The sequence below is a fragment of the Microchirus variegatus genome, assembly GCF_963457635.1.
Source record: "Microchirus variegatus genome assembly, chromosome: 5".
Lineage (NCBI taxonomy): Eukaryota > Metazoa > Chordata > Actinopteri > Pleuronectiformes > Soleidae > Microchirus > Microchirus variegatus.
This window is the reverse complement of record NC_139806.1, coordinates 27,728,140-27,750,573: the sequence shown is the minus strand read 5'-3', so window position 1 is coordinate 27,750,573 and position 22,434 is coordinate 27,728,140. Positions and strand designations below refer to the sequence as shown.

Here is a 22,434-nt window from a genome sequence, read left to right as displayed (position 1 = left end):
GAAAACCACAAACCTGCGGATCCAAAACAGACGCAAATCCACTGGAAATAAACAAACAAACAGATGTGGAGGAAGAAGATGCTGCAGGAAAACGTGCAAAATCTGCAGCTTTTCCATTTCGACGCAGACGCTGCGGGACTTTGATCAAACCTTCAGGAGACAGTGTTTCACTATTGAAGAACTTCTTCTTCTTTTTTAAAAACACAACTTTCCCGGTCAGTGGAATAAAAGTGCAGTGTCATAATGGAAGCATTTCACAAGGAAGAATAAGAACTTTCCCTTTATTTCCTCCTGCTGGACTTCTGGAAGTTCATGTTTGGAAAACATTTGCAATAAGTTTCTCTTTTTTTTTGTTCCACAGAAAACCGAGGATGACAAATGAAACATAGTCAAAACCACAAAGAGGAAAATAAGCATAATTTGTTCACGTTATTTCTGACATCTGTGTATTTTTGGCTGCTTCTTCCTCTTCTTCTTCCTCTTCTTCAGTCTCATGCAAACACTCCCACTGCTGGAATAACGGGATTCTACTCAGGACATGGAAACACAGCGAGGAGGCAAAATAAAGGAGCCGGTTTAATTCAAGAAAAAGAAAAAGAAAGAAACACAAGAGAAAGAAACTCTTGACAATGTTTTTACGGTGAATTTCTTCTTTGGAAACTGTACAAGAGAAGCCCAATGAGTGTCACACAGTCAACACTCACTGACAGGTAATGCATATTCCTTTATTCAACTGGTTTTCTTTATTGGAATACAATGGTTTTATGTTTTAAAAAAACAAACTGCATTGAACCAAACTCCATTGGAAAACCGTCCAATTTAATGTTCTGTTGCTTGTTTCTCACAAATGCTATAACATCGACTCAGCCTTTGTGACATCTATGTAAGTGTTCTGGTAAATTCGGCATTCATGTTATCCACACAAAAGGCGCAGTTTTGCTTAAAGTGTTACATTTTCAAAACGGTTTTTCAAAACGGTTTGACGTCGCTTCGCCAGTAGTGTGACCGGAGGGGAGGAGTCAGCGATGGCGTCTGGGAATACGACAAACGCAACACAATAGAAGTAAGATTCGAGTAGATATGAGATGTTTATCGACTTCATATATAAGCCGAAATGAGCACAAGTATTTAAAAGTGTTCTTTACACATTTAAGTCTGTCGTATATGCGATGGCTGTCTGGTAAATGGGAGGCAAGTTGAAAATTGCACAAATTCTCAAAGGAGTTCGTCAAAGTCTCTCATAAACCCACCCAAAAACAGAACAGAAGTTTATTTTTGATTTGTGTTCCTGTTCATGAGAGAATGCAAATGTGATTTTGCTGTAAAAATCTGCCAATGTAAACATGTGGTGTTAGTTTTAGAGCAGTGGAATAAGTCTGTATTGTTTCAGGAGGATCAATGAAGGTTCAGAAGACGCTCAAGTCACATTCTGCCCTGTCTGTAGATAAGGTTAACTCATGAGTCATATTGACCGCCTATTTCAAATGTAAAGGTTCACAAATCACATTAGCATGTGTAAATCAATAGAAATGGATCATTTGATCATATTGACTCATAAAACACAGTTACTTTAAGAAGAAAAGGAATCCTCACTCTATCATTTCAGGCAGCTTTCTACATCTGTGAGAGCCACATGAGGTGAAGTGTTGTTGAAACCTTAACTGCTGACTTCAGATTCCATCCTGCACAAGTCACTCGTGTATTTTTAATGCTCAGTAATCAGGAGTTTCCTTTGAGGAAACGCCAAAATAATGGCACGCACGACTGCATCGGAAAGTCAAACAAAGTCATTTGATTTTTGATTTTGACCTTCAGTCTGCGTCGCCGCTCGTCTGCCTCTCTGGAACAATGGGCCTCTTCTCCGTGGACCTACTTTAGATTCTCTGCCATGTTTCCATCACCAATTCCATATAAAGAGCATATAGTTAGACGTCTGAATAGCAGAGGCACAGATAGGAGGAGACGGGGCAGAATGAGTCCAAAGCGTCTGAAACCAAACCAGTGTCGATGCTAAAACATGTCACCTAATACCCACATGGCAGGGAAACCAAAGCACAGTTAAGCACAAAGACCGCAATCAGTGGGAAACCACCAGTCCAAATCTGAGTCACACCCACCAACATGTCCAAATGTCATTAAATCACAATCTGGATGTTGTTAGCAGAAGACTTTCACACACACACAACAACTCCAGTCAACTTGCTGCAACTACTGTATACTGTAGGAACTCAGTTCTTGGCGATAGTGTGTAGGGTTGCCAGCACAGTGATGCCAGACCTGGCAACCTCATTATGGAGATAAGACTTCAGGAAGTGGCGAGTGATCTCTGTGAGGATGGAATTTTGTTTGTCACTAAAGAGTTTCAGTCCATGGACTCACAGCAGAACAAAAAAGAGAAGTATATATTATTATAATAATATAAGTGTATACAAGTATATCATACTGATAACACTCTACATTTATGCACATTCATGTGTTTGGAATATTTATGTTCTCTATACACTCTAAACATTCACTTCAGTTGTCTTGGAATTATATTTAACTCCCTATTAAATAATTAAACATTCATATTTTATTCTAATTATTATTTTTTTAAATGGAAATAAAAGCCAAATATCTAACTTTGAGCACTTTTTTGTCACCTTTTTCCATCATTCATTGTTTTTAGTAGTATAAAAACACATTACAATATATAACAACAAATAAACAACAGATATTATGTAAAAATACATAGACGACAAGGAGGACATTTGACCTGCTGAGGATACCGTAGTGCTTAGGGAAGGGAGGGGGTGAGCAGAGGAGCAGTTCATTGTTGTAAATTTCAGCCTCTCCTCTAGATGTCACTATAAACTTCTTACTTCACCTTTAAATCCCCTTTCTTTCTCCTTTTAAAGCTCAAGCTGAACCTCAGTCGGTCGTATTTTTGAAGAGGTGTACCTAATAAAGTGGCCTGTATGTGTAGCTTCCATAGTTCTGGTGCATGTACCACTTATTTTAACACCTTCGACCTTTAAAATCAGTCCAAGAGCGTGAGTGAGTTCACTGATTCAGTGCAGCTTATCCTCTGAGAGGTCAGAGGGGTCGATCGTCATCAGTTTGTGCAAACTCTGCATCTTCACGTCGCTCGCGTACAGATCTGAGGTTTGGCTCTTCGGTCGTTTATGACAAAGCAGCTCTGGTGCATTACGTTGGCAACACACTTGTCTGTGGATTCCAAAGGTTGTTGCCACAGGGTGAAAAAAGAGGGGCTTCTGTTGCCAGGCAACATGTGAGCACATCTCCAGAGGTGTGGAGGTCACGTCTTGGACGTTATTGGAGGGTTTCTCTGGGAGAAGAATTCAGTGTGAGCAGCCTGTGATGTTTCCTCTGACCCTGAGCATCCGTGAGCATCTCGTCCAGTCAAGATACGACCAGATTATGGCACAATATTCCATCATGACATCACAATACTGATATTTATTTATTTTTTTGATGTGGAATGATGTTTATTTCACTGTGAATAACATATTTATGATGCAGAATGGGTCTATAAGTCACAGAAACAGACAAAAATATAAATATTAAGTGAATAATAACATATACACAACTGTACTCAAACACTAATCAAGCTGATATTGAATGTAATGTGATTTAATAATATGACAAATATAACCAAATGTATTATTGTTATTATAATAGAAAGATTGCTTACAGACATATGTAGTTTTATATGTTATCACAATGCTGGCAGCTGTGCCTTTGCTACATATTCTGCACAGTAAATTGTTTTAATTATCATTAAAATAGTCACCATTTCAGAACAAGACTGTTAGATTTAACCATTTCAGTGTTACTTTAACCCTGCAGACGCCAGGAAACATTTAAATACATTGTGCCCTTTAAAGGAAAACGAGCTAATTATAGCCAGGATTTACTGAACAAAAGCCGTTTTGTTTGTTTTTTTAAGTTCCCTTAGTGTTGTACTCGTAAAAGTAATAGCTAAAGAGCAGGGGACAAACACAGGAACATGGCTAAAAGTGGGTTAAGTGCGAGCGGTTGCATAACCAGGCTAGTTTGAAACTAACAGTTAAACTGTTAAACAAACTGTCCATCATCCGTCACAGCTAATGCACTGTAGTATGGAGTACAGCTGTCTGCGTTTCTCTTTTTAAACACACAGGAGTTGTTGATCCACTGCTCAAACGTCTTATTTTGTTATTTCTGTGTTTGAAATCCTTTATTCAGATTTAGTGGCACACATGTACCAATGTGGCAGCAGTAGAGCAGAAGCTCCTGTGCCCCCTGAGCTAAAAACACTGATTTTCTCTATGGACTTTGGTGCAGCAGAGTGTGCAGTTTATAAACATTAGTACAGACTCGGGATGTGAATCTTTGGGTGGCTCACGATTCCATTCGATTCCGATTCTCGATTCAAAATTGATACAATGCATAGTGTGTTAAGGCAAATGATGGCATCAGAACAATAAAGTTTGTATGAGAAAATGTGATAATGTGATCACACAAAGGCAAACTTAAGACAAAAGTTAAAGGGATACTTCACCGATTTGAATGTGGCTTTGTATTGCTAGAATAGCAGTAGTATTTTTTAGAAAATGTGCTTCAGTTTTTCCCTGACTTGTAAAAAAATCTGTTTTCCCTTATCCAAATGTGCCCTACTGTGAGTCAAATGACTCGTTTTGCATCACAGTAGGGCACATTTTGAAAATGGAAAACAGATTTTTTTACAACTCAGTGAAAAACTGAGGGAGGGAAGCACATTTTCTAAAAAATACTACTGCTATTCTAGCAATACAAAGCCACATTCAAATCGGTGAAGTATCCCTTTATCATTTATTCATTCAAAACAAATAAAAACTGACTTACTATACAAAAAAAAAGCTTGCATAAATAAAAGCTTAGACTAGCTGCCCTTTTCTCCCAGAAATTACAAAAATAAACTGTAGACAAATAACACAAACTGGTGTTTTGTGTGTTTTTTCAAAATAGAAACTTAAAAAGATAAATTAAAACGTTTTTTGAAGTTTATGAATCGAGTCGGAATTCTGGATGATTAGAATCACGATTCTAATGTGAATCGATTTTTTTCCCCCTCCAGATTCATCAAATAAATATATTTAGACATAATCAGTTTGTGCACTTCACTGCACCAGGACAATGTTTTTCTCCTTTTTCTTCCCTTCTAATTTCAGAAAATTCAGTTAAAATTAGCTAAATATCTTTAATGACTTCCAGACTTGTGTTTCTCCCTCTCCTTTTTTGCACTTGGTGGAGACATGTAAGCAGACGTCAGTCATGTTATCTTTTGGATTTAGGGAGGTCAGCTGTACCAACAGCGTTTTCATCCTGTGACTGGACGTGTCCATTTGATTTTAGACGTGGCCCAACTGGCGGAGGCTTTGTTCACTGACCTGACCTTGTGCTAGAATTCTTTATATTTAAATCATCGTAGAATCTTATGTCGCACAGTTGTGCTGAGCTGTGGCTTTTCCACCCTCTCCACCCTCTCCACCCTCACTACCTTGCCCCGGGCTCTGACGGGAAGTGGTGACATCACTGCTAAACAATGTCTGTCAGGCCCAGCAGGCCAGTGGCCCTGCGACTGACGGCGCTGCTGGTGACAACACTCTAACATCACTTAGACACACAAAACCCCCCCACAAAGTGGTTTAACCCTCTAACACACCTAGACACCTTTTTGTGTTTTTGACTTACTTTTTAGCATATCTTTTTCATTTTTTCATGCATATTGTTTAAAATTTGCCAGGTTGTGTATTTTTGAGTGTTTTTAAAAAATATTATTATTATTATTTATTTTTTTGTCCATTTTTAACAACGTGAACTGAATCTCACTATTACACCTAAGCACCAAAATGTGCTCATTGAAACCCATTCATATTTGACATTACACAAAAAATAATAATGCAAAAAAAAAAAATGCTTCTGCTAACTTTTACATATACCAGACTGCAATAATCCAAAAAATAAAAGTCCAGTTTGCATGAAGTATATTGAAAATATTAAATTTTTTATATAATATTGAAAAAAAAATGTTTTAGTCAATTTTTAACAATGTGAACTGAAATGCTAGCACTATTACACCTACGCACCAACATGTGCTCATTGAAACCCATTCATATCACATTTACATCATTATTTGTATTATGTATAATTGTGTATAATTATTTTACATGTATTATTTTTTTATAGCTGTGTACTATTTGGTGTGCTAAGTGTAATAGTGCTAGGATTTCAGGCCATCTGACATTACACAAAAAATAATAATGCAAAAAAATAGCTTCTGCTAATCTTTTTCTTATACCAGACTGCAATAATCATCCATCCATTATCTACCGCTTTATCCTCCACCAAATTAAAATCCTGTTTGCATGAAGTATATTGAAAATATTTAATTTTTTGTGGTTTTAAGATCATAAAATCAAGGGGCATCATGAATAAACCTGTCAATTTAAGGGTTAAAAATAAAAAAATATATTAATATTTTATATGTATGGAAAGTACAGATGTTGGTCTAGAACTAAAAAAAAAAAAGAAAAAATACAAATGTATACTATTTTTATAGCTGTGTACTTTCATGCGCACCATTTGGTGTGCTCGGTGTGTTAACGTAACTTTTTTGAAGGCGCATCTAAGGGTTAAACTGCTCTGGAAAAATATGTCATTTTTATTATTCTGACAGATTTGATTTGCAGTATTTTATAATAATATATGATACAATATTGATTACTATTATTACTATTTCAAATACAGAATCAAAAATTTAAGAATTAAATGGCAGTTTTTGGTGATTTGTTATTGCGCTCAATTGCAATAAATTAGTCATCTACTTATTATTGCTTAATCTGAAATGTGTGTTTTTAATCATGAAAACAAGTGATCTGATCATTTTCCAGCGAATTTTTAATTTTTCATAGTTTATTTGCTCCATATAACAAATACATTATTGAAACTGAATCATTTTAAAACAAGACATTTGAGAACATCACATTTTTTAGATTTAGTCAATATTATTACCAATCAAGTAATAGTTTATAACAATAAGCATGACTAAAGTGATACAGAGAGGCTCAAAATGACCATAAAAATAGAAAAGGACACTCAATTCAAAACAATGAGGACAAAAATGTCAAAAAAGCTAACACTGAGACAAAACAATGCAACAAATCAAAGCAACCATGAAAAAAATATGAAAATTATTTCAAACTGATGCAAAATGACCACAAAAACACTCAAAACAAGGATATAGAGACTCAGAACCACCACAAAGAGAAACCAGATCACGGTGAATAAACAGAAAGGCCACAAAGACGCACAACAGTTCAGAGAAAGGTCAGGTTTTGTCTGTGTGATTCTAAGTTTACCTCAAGAATAATGACAATGAAACACAAGAGACATTAAGACATAAAACATAATAAATTTGCTGTCGAAAACGCCATTTTTCAGTGAATTTTAAATCAGACAGAAGTGTGTTTTGCTTTAGGAACAAAGTGAAACTGTTAAAAAAAAAAAAAGGTTTTAAAGCTGCAGTGCGTAGGATTTTTGTTGTTATTCCGACTCTATTTGGTCTTCATTTGTTTCTTGTAAGTGAAAACAGGCTACATCGAGCTACATCGAGCTACATCGAGCAATAAAGTATTTTGGTGTGTTTCAGTGTTTCCAAGTTGCTATTCGGAAGTTTCAACTGGAACGCTAACTCAAGTCGGATTTCCAACGCTATAAACTCTGACTTCCAAGATGGCTGCAACTTCACATTTCCCATTAAATCAATCATACTTCTAGCGCTGTTCCATTTTTATCCATGGACATGTTGCTACTGTTTGTGACTTATATTGCTAACAATGGCTAACACTGGCTAGCCCGAGATCCATGTTTTTCAACTTGGAAGTGACTTAATTCCCAGTTCGGACTTCCAACTTCTGATGTAAACGGAATGCTCTGCTGTTTTCCCCATCAAACTGCGAAAAGCATTAACTATAACTCCAACACCCTACCAGCTCGATGTCGCTGTTGCCTCCGTCTGTTTAGAAGTAAAATTGACCACTTCCTGTGTGCAGCGGAGGATCGATGAAAACACTGAGAAACACGCAAAGAGGGAGAATGAGTCATGTAGTGCTGGTAGAATTAATGTTGTGTAGTAACAAATATTTGTTTATGTACAGCGTTTATAGCACATGCAGTGGCTCTGTGTATCTGGAGGGTTTTATTTTTTAGCTTCTTTCTCTCTTGTTGTGTTCTTGCCTTCAATTCTCTGGAGCCGAGTCCTTTGCCCGTTATCATCCCGGAGGAATGGTCTGGTATTTTTGGCATCTGAGGCCCAAGTGGACGCTGCAATGTTTTCCTTTCTTTACTCGGTGCTCGCTTTGATAACTGAGCACAAGGACAATTAAGAAAAGTCCAGCATTTGAGCCAGAAAACACGTTTCCCAGCAGCGATACTGTACTTAAATTGATGATTTACTTTCATCACGGTGCTTGAGTTCCTTCAACGCAGTTCAGAGTTCCTTCAACCCCGTTCAGAGTTCCTTCAACGCCGTTCAGAGTTCCTTCAACTCAGTTCAATCAAAGTTCCTTCAACGCTGTTCAGAGTTCCTTCAGCGCAGTTCCTCAACACAGTTACAAGTTCTTCAACTCAGTTCTCTGACACAATTCCAAGTTCTTCAACGCAGTTCCAAGTTCCTTCACACAGTTCCAAGATCCTTCAATTCGACACAATTCTTTGACATGATTCCAAGTTCTTTTAACGCAGTTCCAAGTTCCTTCAGGCAATTTCAAGATCCTTCAATGTAGTTCTTCAACACAGTTCCAAGTTCTTTGACGTAGTTCAAAGTTCCTTGAACGCACTTCAAAGTTTCTTCATCCATAAATGGTTCCTTCTGATTTATTAAAAACAAACAAATGGCCAACATCCTAAACTGGAGTCTTTCAAATCACTGTGTGACGTCACAGTGGTTTTGCAGCTGATGAGCACATGAGTCGAAGAAGCAGAAGTCTTCAAAAGCAGTAGACTGTGTCTCTCTGATGATTCAGCTGCTGTTCAGCCATAGAATCACTCCTGTTGAGAGCCACCTGATATTGTCAGTCGGGAACATTTATGGCCTTATTGCAGAAAAAAACCCAAAAATAGCTCCGAAGAGAACTTTAACGCTCTGTAAATGGAACGTTGACCACCAAATATAAAAGATTTTCGTGAATATCTCTGTTAGCTGCCACCCACAGAGCAGGATGCAGTCTGTCCTCGTCTTATCGACTCCTAATCTCCTCGTACCACAGTGAAGAGGCCCCTGCTGCCCTGAGTGGCTCCTCCAATCTCAAAGAAAAGAACAAGGTTATCACTCTAATGCTCTATTATTCCAGAGGATTTCAACGTTCTGTCTGTAATTGCAGCCGTTTGTTTTGTCTCAGACGGTGGAAGCAGGTTCAGATGTTTTGGCTGCAGAGGGTTTTCACACACAGGAGAACATTTACGCTTCTATCCCGGGATTCATTTCACATTTGGGAGTCTCAGCAGGCCACACACTCTGGGAACTAAGTTGAAGTTTCCTTGCGCCTGGCCTCCTGTCTTCCCTCAAAGACACTTGTGTGCCTCCTCCTTCCTGCTCCCCTCCTCCTCCCCGTCCTCCCCCCCCTCCGTTTCTTTCCCAGCCTTCTCCCACATTCAGGAAACTGGAGCGCGGCCAAGAAAAACCCTAGTCTCCGTTTCCGGGAATCTGTCCCACAAAGCCACAGCATAGTAAGTTGGATCTGACGTGGGAGCCATTGTTGGAAGCCCGGGGGCCTCCATTGTCACAGGGAGGAACAGCAGCACAAACAAAACCCCCCCTCTTACACAGCGAGGAGGAGGTGCTGATGGGGGGTGAGCACAGGGAACCTATAGTATGCTATTAATACATGGACTGTAACTATAATAGCTGTAAGGTCAAGATCCCAGGAGGTAAAAGTGGTACATTTTTCATCCATGGAGTTTTTACGGAGAAATAAGATTTTTACAGGATTCAGAAAGTCCCTTCACAAACACTATAAATCAATTATTTAACAGGGCATTGTCTGTTGTGACTCGTTCCCAGAGACATGAGTCGCAGTAGAAGTCAGAAAATTAATCTTCCTGAAATGTTTCCAGCATTTTATTAAAATAATGTGATACAACACATGCACTAAATTAAGTTTTAGGGCAATTTTATTAATTTACTGTGTGTCTCTTTGGAAATGCCTGGTTTGGGGGATACAGAAATGGCAGTTAAAAACTCGGCAAAAAAAATGGTATTGTCATTTAATTCGCTTTTTTTCTGACTTGAAGGACATAAAAATTGACCAAAAAAACAATCCAAAAGACAGATAACGACTGCTCAGTGACTCAAAAACGACACAACCAATCAAGAAATAATGCTTTATCTCGTCAGCTTAAGACTTTTTAAATAAAGCGTCTGTGTTTTTACATGTAGTAGAATATATTTGACATAAAAATGGACATATTTAGGGGGCTACGCGGTGGTGCGGGGCTAGTATTGCTGCCTAACAGCAAGATGGTGTGTTCTCTCTAGCTTCTTCATGTCTCGTCCAAAGACATGGATCTTGGGACTTTGGTTCATTTGGACACTCTAATGTGTCTGTAATTGTGAATTTGACGTGTATTTATCTGTGTATCCTTACATTTTTCAATGCTTTAACCTCACGTTGCTGTGTTTCTGTGCAGGACCCCGAGCATTCTCAACAAGGATCCTGCAGACAAGAAACCCAAGAACGACAAATCATCCGTTTCCCTCAAACATGAATTTGATCCAACAGGTGAGAGACAACGCACACTTTTATATCTGTTCTCAAGTTATTTTTTAAGCGACTCATTGTCATTAATGACTCTTACAAAAAGTTTTATGCAACTTTTCCTGTGGAATCCTATGATTTTTCCAAACTAGACATCAAAAAATGCATAATTTTAAGAGCGTTAATGCATTTTGCTGATATTTTCCTGTGAGAAACTGAAATCAGAGCACAAACCTTAACAAAATGTGATACAAGTCAACAGCAACCACCGCTGCAAAGAAGTCCAAGATGATTTTTCCGTAATAATAAAAAACATATCGATGTTATACATCCACGGAAGGAAGATTATGGATAAAAGAATGTCATCTAAACACTTCTAAATGTGTACAATATCCTAAAATATCCAAATTGCACCATCTACCTTGTTTTTAACAGCCCATAGTGCTTAGGTCATGTGACCCTAGGCCTCCTTTTGCCCATTTAAATAACATTAAGTTTGTCCTTAATTGTTCCGACGCTGTTATTGTTTCCTATGCTTTTAAAGGCTTGGACTTTAAGGAGTCTTTTTTTGGGGGTTAAAACTCATTTTATTGTATTAATCATATGAGCACTGTGCAACTTATACCCCCTGAGGTACATTTTAGGTTTAAATACTGCACGTAACAGGTGATACTTCAGTAAAAGTACAAGTACGTGACCAGAAAATGACTTTGGTAGAAGTTGAAGTTACTTTTTTGATAATATTACTTAAGCAAAAGTACTGTACTAAGTCTATATGTATACGAATTTTGCACTTTATTACAGTAACCGAGTATTTGTACTTATTCTGGTATGTTGTACGTCACATAGTACCTCCTGTACCTCATGGTTTTGGTGAGAAGAGCAGTGATCAGAAACAAGATGTCCAGGTGGTTGCCATGGTTACGGGGGTGGACATTAATCCTACCTGCCCTTTTCCTCACCCTGGAGTCTTCAGGCTCCTTTTCTTTTTTTTTATTGGGAGGTCAGAAGACAGACCAGTTATCCACTCAGATCCACTCACATCAGTCTGTGAAGAGCGAGAAGCAAAGATATCATTAACGTCAGGACGAACGCGACGGCGTTAACAGAGGAGGCAATGACTCAGATGAGTCCTTGGCAGGTTTTCATGGAAACTGCTGCTCGATTGATTTATATTGGGGATTTCAGCTGCTTTATATACAAAAAAAAGAGAGGAAGGAAGTTCTGACTGTAAAAGTCTTTGTTTCTACTAAGTTCTTGTGTTGGGGGGAGAAAAAAAAGTGATGCCACGAGCAAAACAGTGTCCCACATATTCTGTGCCAGACTCATACACTTTAAATAAAGACAGATGAGATGATGAGAGAGCACACACACAACACGTGAGGCCAAACCATCTGCACCGCCCTCTAGAGGCTGTCTCCAGTATAGCTCATTTATACATTTATTCTTCTTATAATAAGTGTGTATTATATAAAAATGACTGTTGTGACCACGTATGACGAACAAGGAGATCCTCCTCGTGTATTTACTCTGGAATAATTTGACTAGAATAGAAAAATAATACTCATCTGAAGCCTTTTCATCTTAGATGGAAAAGTTTAGTTGACAAATATCATGATTGAAAGAGTTAAAGATCAATTTTAATAAAAAATAATGTTATATAATCTAATACAGACCCATCTTTTTGTGGGTCCATATACTGTATATCTTCTGTGGCTTTTGTGACAGAACAATGCTCAATGTGTGGATAAATATCCTCTTTTTTAATTGTGTGTGTGTGTGTGTGTGTGTGTGTCAATGTCAGGTCTTGTCCAGCGGTGTGTGATAATCCAGAGAGATGAAAATGGTTTTGGGCTGACTGTGAGCGGAGACAATCCTGTGTTTGTGCAGCTGGTCAAAGAAGGTAAGTCTCTCTCTCTCTCTCACACTCTCACACACACACACACACACACACACACACACACACACACACACACACACACACACACACACACACACACACACACACACACACACACACACACACACACACACACACACACACACACACACACACACACTGACGTTGTTGTGTGTTTTTTGTGTTACAGATGGAGCTGCTATGCGTGCTGGTGTTCAGACAGGAGACAGGATCATTAAGGTGAGTTTTTAAACCAGAAAGTGAAAACATTTTAATATTTTTATATTTATATTTTTAACGAATGTTCTTTTTTTCTCTTCTCTAACAGGTTAATGGGACGTTAGTAACGCGGTCAAACCACATAGAGGTTGTAAAGCTGATAAAATGTAAGTATCCCTCCTAATTAACTAAGGCATAAGGCATTAACTAACTCATGGCATGTTAACAATGCATTTATAAAGAAGTCATTCTCAGAGAATTTATCTTGATTATTATAATTTTTAAGCCGCACCTGCAGTACCTTCATGGTCCTCCTGGGGGCTGTGGCTCACATTTTTGTCTGTCTGCAGTCTGGGGACAAAGTGAAGAGAAAAAAACTTTAATCTTTAGAGGATAAAGTCATAAAATTGTGAGAAAGTTGTAAAATTGTGAGAATAAAGTCGTAACATTAGGAGAATAGTCGTAACATTAGGTGAATAAAGTCATAACGTTAGGAGAATAAATTCATAATGCAAGGAGAATAAAGTCGTAACATTAGAAAAATAGTCGTAATGTGAGCAGAATAAAGTCGTAACGTTAGGACAATAAAGTCATAACGTTATGAGAATAGTTGTAACGTGAGGGGGGATAAAGTCGTCACGTAAATAGAATAAAGTTATAACGTTTAGCAGAATAGTTATAATGTTAGCAGAATAGTCATCACGTTAGGAGAATAAAGTCGTAACGTTAGGAGAATAAAGTGGGAACGTTAGGAGAATAAAGTCCGACGTTAGGAGAATAAAGTTGTAACGTTAAGAGAATAAAGTCACAACATTAGCAGAATAGTCATCACGTTAAGAGAATAAAGTCAGAACGTTAGATGAATAAAGTCATAACGTTAGCAGAATAGTTATAATGCTAGCAGAATAGTTGGAACTTTAGGAGAATAAAGTCGTAAAGTTAGGAGAATAAAGTTGTAACGTTAGGAGAATAAAGTCGTAACGTTAGCAGAATACTTATAATGTTAGCAGAATAGTCGGAACGTTAAGAAAATAAAGTCGTAAAGTTAGGAGAATAAAGTTGGAACATTAGGAGAATAAAGTCGGAACGTTAGGAGAATAAACTTTATTCTCTTAAGATTAAAGACAACTTTCTTCAGTCTGTTCCTAACACTCAGAGTCACATTTAAGTAAAGCACAGGGATTGAGTTTCCCGAGGGTTTTGGTGATTTTCCTTCTTCCTTCACCCCTCATTCCTCTCTCATGACTCCTCTCTGGCAGCCGGCTCATATGTAGCATTGACGGTGCTGGGGAGGCCTCCAGGGCTTCCTCACATCCCTCTGGAGGAGGACGAGGAGGAGGAGGAGGGTGAGGAGAAGGAGAAGGAGAAGGAGGACGGTGCAGAGGTCACCTCTCACTCAGTGCCAAACTCACCTGCACTGCCCGGTGTGGAGCGACGCAGTCCATCGACCAGCAGCAACATCAACCAGGAGAACATCACCTCCTTCCTGCATGATGGGGTAATGAAGAAAAGCTTTCATTTTTTTATGCATGTGGCATGTTTTCACATATTTTTATTAATGTGTTAAGGGACTGAAGAGTGTTTAAAGAATTCCTTATACGGTCCGAGTCATTTTATTGTTATTATCAACTTAAATGTTCCCAAACTCAGAAAACTTAAGGGAAATGAAAACCAAAATAAAGCTTGATATAATGGCAGGAGTTAAAACAAGAGAGTGAATAATAGATTAACACAATAATTGAATAATGTAAGCCTGGTTTCCTGTATCTTGATCATTATCATTTTTAAGCCGCACCTGCAGTACCTTCATGGTCCTCCTGGGGGCTGTGGCTCACATTTTTGTCCGTCTGCAGTGTTGGGGACAAAGTGAAGAGAAAAAAATGAAATCTTTAGAGAATAAAGTCATCATAATGTGACAATGAATTTATAAAATTGTGAGCATAAAGTTGCAAAATTAGGAGATAGTCGTAACGTTAGCAGAATAGTCATAACGCTAGGTGAATAAAGTCATAAAGTTAGGAGTATAAAGTCGTAATGTTAGGAGAATAAAGTCGTAATGTTAGCAGAATAGTCTTAACGATAGGTGAATAAAGTCATAAAGTTAGGAGTATAAAGTTGTAATGTTAGGAGAATAAAGTCGTAATGTTAGCAGAATAGTCTTAACGCTAGGTGAATAAAGTCGTAACGCTAAGTGAATAAAGTCGTAACGCTAGGTGAATAAAGTCGTAATGTTAGGAGAATAAAGTCATAACATTAGGAGAATAAAGTCGTAATGTTAGCAGAAAAGTCGTAATGCTAGGTAAATAAAGTCGTAATGTAGCAGAATAGTCTTAACGCTAGGTGAATAAAGTCGTAACGCTAGGTGAATAAAGTCGTAACGCTAGGTGAATAAAGTCGTAATGTTAGGAGAATAAAGTCATAACATTAGGAGAATAAAGTCGTAATGTTAGGAGAATAAAGTCGTAACATTAGCAGAATAGTCATCACGTTAGGAGAATAAAGTCGTAACATTAGCAGAAGTCGTAATGTTAGCAGAATAGTTGTAACATTAGGAGAATATAGTCGTAACATTAGGAGAATGAAGTCGCAATTTTAGGTGAATAAAGTCGTAGCGTTTGGAGAATAAAGCCGGAACATTGGGAATAGTCGTAACGTTAGGTGAATAAAGTTGTAATGTTAGGAGAATAAAGTCGTAACGTTAAGAGAATAAAGTCGTAATGTTAGCAGAATAGTCTTAACATTAGGAGAATAAAGTCGTAACGTTAGGAGAATAAAGTCGCAATGTTCAGTGAATAAAGTCGTAGCGTTTGGAGAATAAAGTCGTAATGTTAGGAGAATAAAGTCGTAACATTAGCAGAATAGTCATCACGTTAGGAGAATAAAGTCGTAACATTAGCAGAATAGTCATCACGTTAGGAGAATAAAGTCGTAACATTAGCAGAATAGTCATCACGCTAGGAGAATAAAGTCGTAACATTAGCAGAAGTCGTAATGTTAGCAGAATAGTTGTAACATTAGGAGAATAAAGTCGTAACGTTAGGAGAATAAAGTCGCAATGTTAGCAGAATAGTCGTAACATTAGGAGAATATAGTCGCAATGTTAGGTGAATAAAGTCGTAGCGTTTGGAGAATAAAGCCGGAACATTGGGAATAGTCGTAACGTTAGGTGAATAAAGTTGTAATGTTAGGGGAATAAAGTCATAATGTTAGGAGAATAAAGTTGTAACGTTAAGAGAATAAAGTCGTAATGTTAGCAGAATAAAGTCGCAATGTTCAGTGAATAAAGTCGTAGCGTTTGGAGAATAAAGTCGTAATGTTAGGAGAATAAAGTTGCAATGTTAGGGGAATAGTCGTAACGTTAGGTGAATAAAGTCGTAATGTTAGGAGAATAAAGTCGTAATGTTAGGAGAATAAAGTCGTAACGTTAAGAGAATAAAGTCGTAATGTTAGCAGAATAGTCGTAACATTAGGTGAATAAAGTCGTAACGTGAGGAGAATAAAGTCGTATTGTTTGGAGAATAAAGTCGTATTGTTTGGAGAATAAAGTCATAACGTTAGGAGAATAAAGTCGTCATGTTAGCAGAATAGTCATTAGAGAATTAAGTCGGAAAGTTAGGAGAACTAACCATATTGACACTACTTTAAAAGTAGATTAAATGACACACAGACGGAGTTCATTCATCTGGGAGTGTCACTCAGACACTTCATGTCCGATAGGAGGAGGAGCCAACAGGTAGATCAACAGGTAGATCAGGAGCTGACAGGCTCCGCCCACTGCTGTCACATGTTGTTCCGATCAGAGCTCAAACCGGTTCCACTTCTGAGGAAGAGAAACTCAGACGGTGAAATGGCGAAGACAGGAGTTCAGCTGCAGAGAGAAACCTTCTCTTGCACCATCTGTTTGGATCTTCTGAAGGGTCCGGTGACTCTTACCTGTGGACACAGCTTCTGTATGAACTGTATTAAAGACCACTGGGACTCAGAGGATGAGAGGAAGATCTACAGCTGTCCTCAGTGCAGAGAGGCCTTCACGCCGAGGCCTGTACTGAAGAAAAACACCATGTTAGCAGTTTTAGTGAAGGAGCTGAAGAAGACTGGACTCCAAGCTGCTCCTGCTCATCACTGCTATGCTGGAGCTGAAGATGGAGCCTGTGATGTCTGTGCAGGCAGGAAACGTAAAGCTCTCAAGTCCTGTTTGGTTTGTTTGGCCTCTTACTGTAAGGAACATCTCAAACCTCATCATCAATCACCTGCATTTAAGAAACACAAGCTGGTGGAGCCCTGCAAGAACCTCCAGGAGAACATCTGCCCTCGCCATGACGAGGTGATGAAGATGTTCTGCCGCACTGATAAGCAGTGCATCTGTTATCTCTGCCCTGTGGACCAACATAAAGACCACAACACAGTCTCAGCTGCAGCAGAGAGGACGGAGAAGCAGAGAGAACTGGATATGAGTCGAGAAGAAATCCAGCAGAGAGTCCAGGACATAGACAGAGACGTGAAGGTGCTGCAACAGGAGAGGAAGACTCTCACTCTCTCTGCTGATGAAGCAGTGGAGGACACTGACAAGACCTTCACTGAGATGGTGCATCTCCTGCAGGATAGAAGCTCTGACGTGAAGCAGCAGATCAGAGCCCAGCAGCAAACTGAAGTGAGTCGAGTCAGAGACGTTGAGGAGAAGCTTCAGCAGGAGAAGACTGAGCTGAAGAAGAGAGAAGCTGAACTGAAGCAGCTCTCACTCACACAGGATGACAACCAGTTTCTCCTCAACTACTACTCACTGTCAGCACTCAGTCCATCTACACACTCGTCCACCATCAACGTCCGTCCTCTGAAATACTTTGAGGACGCGACAGCAGCTGTGGCAACGGTCGGAGGTCAACTGAAGGACGTCCTGACAGAGACGTGGACAAACATCTCACTGGCTGTGACTGAAGTAGATGTTTTACTGACAGAACCAGAACCAAAGAGCAGAGCTGAGTTCCTCAGATATTCACAGGAAATCAAACTGGATCTGAACACAGCTCACACACAGCTGTTATTATCTGAGGCAAACAGAAAAGTGACATTAATGATGGGAAGTCGGTCTTTTTGCGGTTCGATGGACCGATTCGCTGTGTGGCATCAGGTCCTGAGTGAAGAGAGTCTGACTGGACGTTGTTACTGGGAGGTGGAGTGGACAGGAGGAGGAGTTTATGTCGCAGTGACGGACAAGAACATCATTAAATCAGGGAGTACATATGAATGTGGATTTGGATCCAGTGACAAATCTTGGGCTTTAGTTTGTGAACAGAACAGCTGTGAGTTTGTTCACAACAGAACCTGCACTAAAGTCTCAGATGGTTTGGCCTCCAGAGTTGGAGTTTACCTGGACCAAAGAGCAGGTCTTCTGTCCTTCTACAGAGTCTCTGAAACCATGACTCTAATCCATAGAATCCAGACCATGTTCACTCAGACTCTCTATGCTGGAGTTTGTCTTTATCGTTCATCGAGAGACTCAGCCGAGTTGTGTAAACTCATATAGAGTTGAGTTCTTTCAGGAGCAGTGAGTTAAACTCGTATCTATACATTGTTGATGATTTTATTATATCGTCATGTGATCATTTTATTCCTTATATCTGTGGAGTTTGAGGTTGTAAAATTGACTTTATGTTGGTTGTTTTCAAGTGATATACTGGGGTAATTCTCTTTCTTTTTTTGTGGTTGAAAGAGGTGTTGACACGTTATCAACATTGACTTCACAGCCTCGGGACAGATCAGAAAAAAACAGATTTTTAGTCACTTTAAAAAGGGCTCAATTAAGAAAATACACGCCTACTTAAGTCTATGATATCTTAAGAATATGTATGCTGCTTTTAATCGCTGTCTTACAATATGTTCTGGCTAAAAATAGAAGTGTTGTCTATCACTGTTTTTAGCTCACAGGGGACACAGGAGCTGCTGCTCTACTGCTGCCTCGTGTGGTCACTTTGTGTCACTGAGGTCAATCCTAACAAAGTATTTCAAACACAGTTACAAGATAACACGTTTGAATTTACTGATGAAAGCAGCAGAGGATCAACAACGCCTGTGTGCTGTGATGTAAAAATCACTGATTTTCTCTATGGAGTTTGGTGCAGGGAGAGAGAGATTTAAAAACTACTATACCTTCAGTTGTTTCAGGCTTTAATGGCTTTTAATTCTCAATAGAGATATATGTGGTATATCTTTTTTTAAGTTTTAATCATTTGTCATGAAGAATTAAATGTAACTGAAATATTCAATAAATCACTGCAAATTTAAAGTTGTAGTAGAGGTTTTTTTCAGTGTGGCTCTTTTTGTTTTGTCTAGACATTTGCTGAACGCCAGTGACAAAGTGAAACTGTAATGATGTTGTTTTAGTCTGTGATAAGACTCATGAGAAGCTTATCGCGCTGGTCCAGCCCACGCAGCTCATTATTTTTCATCAGTCTCTTGATTGTTTCAGTCCATTACCGCCAACATTTACCGAACCCAATATAAAAACTGCAATCTAGTCTAACGGTAAATAAAAACGATTATGTAGGTATTTGTACCATGACCATGCAGTTTTTCTTTGAGTTATTAACAGTAGGATGAAGTCATAGTCCCAATTTATGTTCCTCTTTTTGAAATTTTCAATTTCAGTCTGATCGTTATCACTTCTCTTTTTCCGCAGTGTCTTCAAAACTTTTTCTCAAAAATTGCTCATGCTGCATGAGAGCTGGAACAGTTCATCTCATTTAATGCCTTTGTGTTTCTTTTTCTCTCAATTTTGAGGTTGAGAACAAAACAGCGCAAAAGATAGAGCACATGCAAAAGATGTTAACCAAACAGCAGCTGGATTTACAGGTACGGAAAAAGGAATTCATTGTTATTTGCTCGTTTTTTAAGTGTGCAAATTGTGGATTTTATTATTTATTTGTTTTTTGTTTCATGTGTGCGAAGGTGAAGGAGGAGGAGTGCGGCAGAAACTCGACACCAAAGCTACTAAAGGAGATCCAGGAGGCAAAGAAGCACATTTTACTGCTGCAGGAGCAGCTCAGCAAAGCATCTGCAGCAGTGATACAGGTGCAGTAGTACGGAAGGGGATTAGTGCCACATTTGGGGAAGAAAAATTTGGAGACAAAACATTTTTAAAAATTAAAAAACCAGATTTCTGAGAAAAAAAAGTCAGAAAAAAACCTGAATTCTGACTGTCACATAATTGATATTTAGATTATTTTATTACATTTATATTTGTTATATATATATATATATATATATATATATATATATATACATATATTATTTGTATTTTTATCACATAATTAATTTTTTATTTTATTATACAATTTATTTTAAAAACATTTTCACACAGCTTTCACATTTTTCCATTTTCTTATTTTCTTATATTTCTTATATATATTTTATTTTTATATTTTTTGAAAAGCCAGAATTCTGTGGGAAATATTCAGAATTCTCACTTTTTAAAAAACTTTTTTGTCTAAATTCTGGCTTTAGAAAAAAAGAAAGAAAATTATTATTAATAATAATGATAATAATATCAATAATAATAATAATAATAATAAAAATACATATATATATATGTGTATATATATATATACACATACATACATAATCTATATATTTTTTATCTTCATTAATTTCTAATTTTGTTTTTTTAATATCTTTGGTTTAAATTGTTAGCATCACATGATTTATACTGTATATGATGTCAGTGACAGGTGTCAGGTGATGACCCAGAATGCACCTGGGCAGGCCCAAAAAATAAGGCCCAACATAATTGAGGTGGGTACATTACAGTATGGACGTGAAATAAGTCTGTGGAGAGGAATCGAGGCTAATTTCGTCATCTTTGTCCTGCTCTGGACTACAACCACAGTCACAATACTGAGAAAATTAGTGGAGTTCTGCTTTTCAAAGAGAGAAATCTGGCTCAACAACAACAACAACAAGCTAGCTAGTTAGCTAGCTATCATGATGAAATTATAATTTCTTTGTGTTTGTTGTTTCAGGATGGAGGTTCTGTGTTCAGGAGTGGAGATGCCGGGGGACTGGACCTTGGACTTTCTACGAGAGAACCGACTTCTTTTTCACGGGTTGACAATGTTAATTACAACAGGCTCTCAACGAATAATAACTCTGTAAGTACGAATGAAGAGAGGCAATGTTAGGCTAGACTGAACTATGCTATGCTAGGCTACAGTAACTCTGTAAGCATAAGGAACAATGGTGGTAATCAGTGCAGATCAATTGTTTTATCTTATTTTCTTAAACTTGAGTTTTACAATTTTTTTCTTCCCTTTTTAAAACTATATTTATCTGCTTTTAATAGCATTTATATTGATTAGCTCAATGTGTTTTAGTTATGTTAGGGTTAGGGTTATGCTAGGCTTCTCCAGATGTGCAATTCTACTCTATGCTAGGCTATGTTACGATACATTTTCTCCTCATTACCATGTTACGTCACATAAGCAGGGCATAAATCTTTTCAAATAATATTTTCATGTTTCTTTATGTAGAGACATTTTAGATGAATAGGTTTGACATGTTGGGTTATATTGGGCTATCCTAGGGTTCTCTATGCTAGGATATGTTATGCTACATTATTTTTACCTGATGTTGTGTCTTTTGAAATGAACTTTTTTTTAATATGTTTAACTTTAAATAATAATTTTTCTTGACTTACATGACATTTCAGTTGAGTTAAAGAGACAAAAATGTGGCTGCATTGTGACCAAGTTGACATCTGTTGCTTGTGTTTTTATTTATCATGGATCAGGTGCTTCTGTTGCTGACTGGGGAATGTTGGTAAAGCCACAGTCTGATGTTGAATACAACAGGAAGCTGCTGAAGAAGCTGCTTACGTAGACGTCTTTATAATAATAAATAGACGTGTAATCACCACTTCTATAAATAGGAGTGAAATGGTCCAGGTCTCCAATCTCTGGGGATTTCCCAGCATTCAGCACTAGACTAAACAATCAATTTGGCTTAAGTGTTGTGTGTGTGTGTGTGTGTGTGTGTGTTTTAGATGTACAGCAGTCACCTCCCAGAAAGTCCTGGCAAAAGAGAGACACCCTGTCAGACCCCGGACGTCAGCCCACGAGACGGACTCAACTTCTGCTCGTCGTCGCCTGACACAGAGGACCACGCTGACACTGTAAGACACGCACACGCACACGCACACGCACACGCACACGCACACGCACACGCACACGCACACACACACACACACACAGAGAGAGATTAAACTGAGGGGATTGTGACAGTTTTATTTTTTAAACCCGATTTAAATATGCAGTTTTTGCCTCGTTTTTGTCACTCAGGACACCGGTGCCCAGTGCATTGTGGGTAATCCTCCTTACCTCCTGAACCCTCAGATCATTGGAGCAGAGGACGACTACTTCGACTCTCAGCAAGAGCAGGTATTACGAGACGCTACAGATGGAATAATTGGATGAAAAAAGAAGCTGCCGGGAGGACAGTGACCTTCACCGCGTGTTGAATTTGAAAATATGGGCACAAATGTGGAAC

At 38.2% G+C, this 22,434-nt stretch overlaps 3 protein-coding genes across 3 annotated transcripts in view; all 3 read left to right on the top strand.

Moving 5' to 3' along the window:
• Positions 1 to 585: 585 nt before the first annotated feature.
• On the top strand, positions 586 to 14,483 carry LOC310927376 (rho guanine nucleotide exchange factor 12-like; the record flags this gene model as incomplete). Its single annotated transcript, XM_083889671.1, has 7 exons — positions 586 to 710; positions 10,711 to 10,802; positions 12,583 to 12,681; positions 12,869 to 12,918; positions 13,007 to 13,064; positions 14,157 to 14,395; positions 14,466 to 14,483. Exons 1-7 carry the CDS (start codon positions 679 to 681, stop codon positions 14,481 to 14,483), a joined length of 588 nt encoding a protein of 195 aa, XP_083745797.1. The 5' UTR covers positions 586 to 678.
• Positions 14,266 to 22,434, top strand: part of LOC310927018 (rho guanine nucleotide exchange factor 12-like) — a 22,595-nt gene continuing 14,426 nt past the window's right edge. The window contains exons 1-6 of the mRNA XM_083889253.1: positions 14,266 to 14,395; positions 19,675 to 19,746; positions 19,843 to 19,965; positions 20,913 to 21,041; positions 21,932 to 22,060; positions 22,227 to 22,325. Coding sequence (XP_083745379.1) covers positions 19,708 to 19,746; positions 19,843 to 19,965; positions 20,913 to 21,041; positions 21,932 to 22,060; positions 22,227 to 22,325 — 519 coding nt within the window. The 5' untranslated portion in view covers positions 14,266 to 14,395; positions 19,675 to 19,707. The remainder of the gene's footprint in view (positions 14,396 to 19,674; positions 19,747 to 19,842; positions 19,966 to 20,912; positions 21,042 to 21,931; positions 22,061 to 22,226; positions 22,326 to 22,434) is intronic.
• Positions 16,745 to 22,434, top strand: part of LOC310927019 (tripartite motif-containing protein 16-like) — a gene marked incomplete at both ends in the record, with an annotated part of 193,184 nt that continues 187,494 nt past the window's right edge. The window contains one exon of the mRNA XM_083889254.1: positions 16,745 to 16,939. Coding sequence (XP_083745380.1) covers positions 16,745 to 16,939 — 195 coding nt within the window. The remainder of the gene's footprint in view (positions 16,940 to 22,434) is intronic.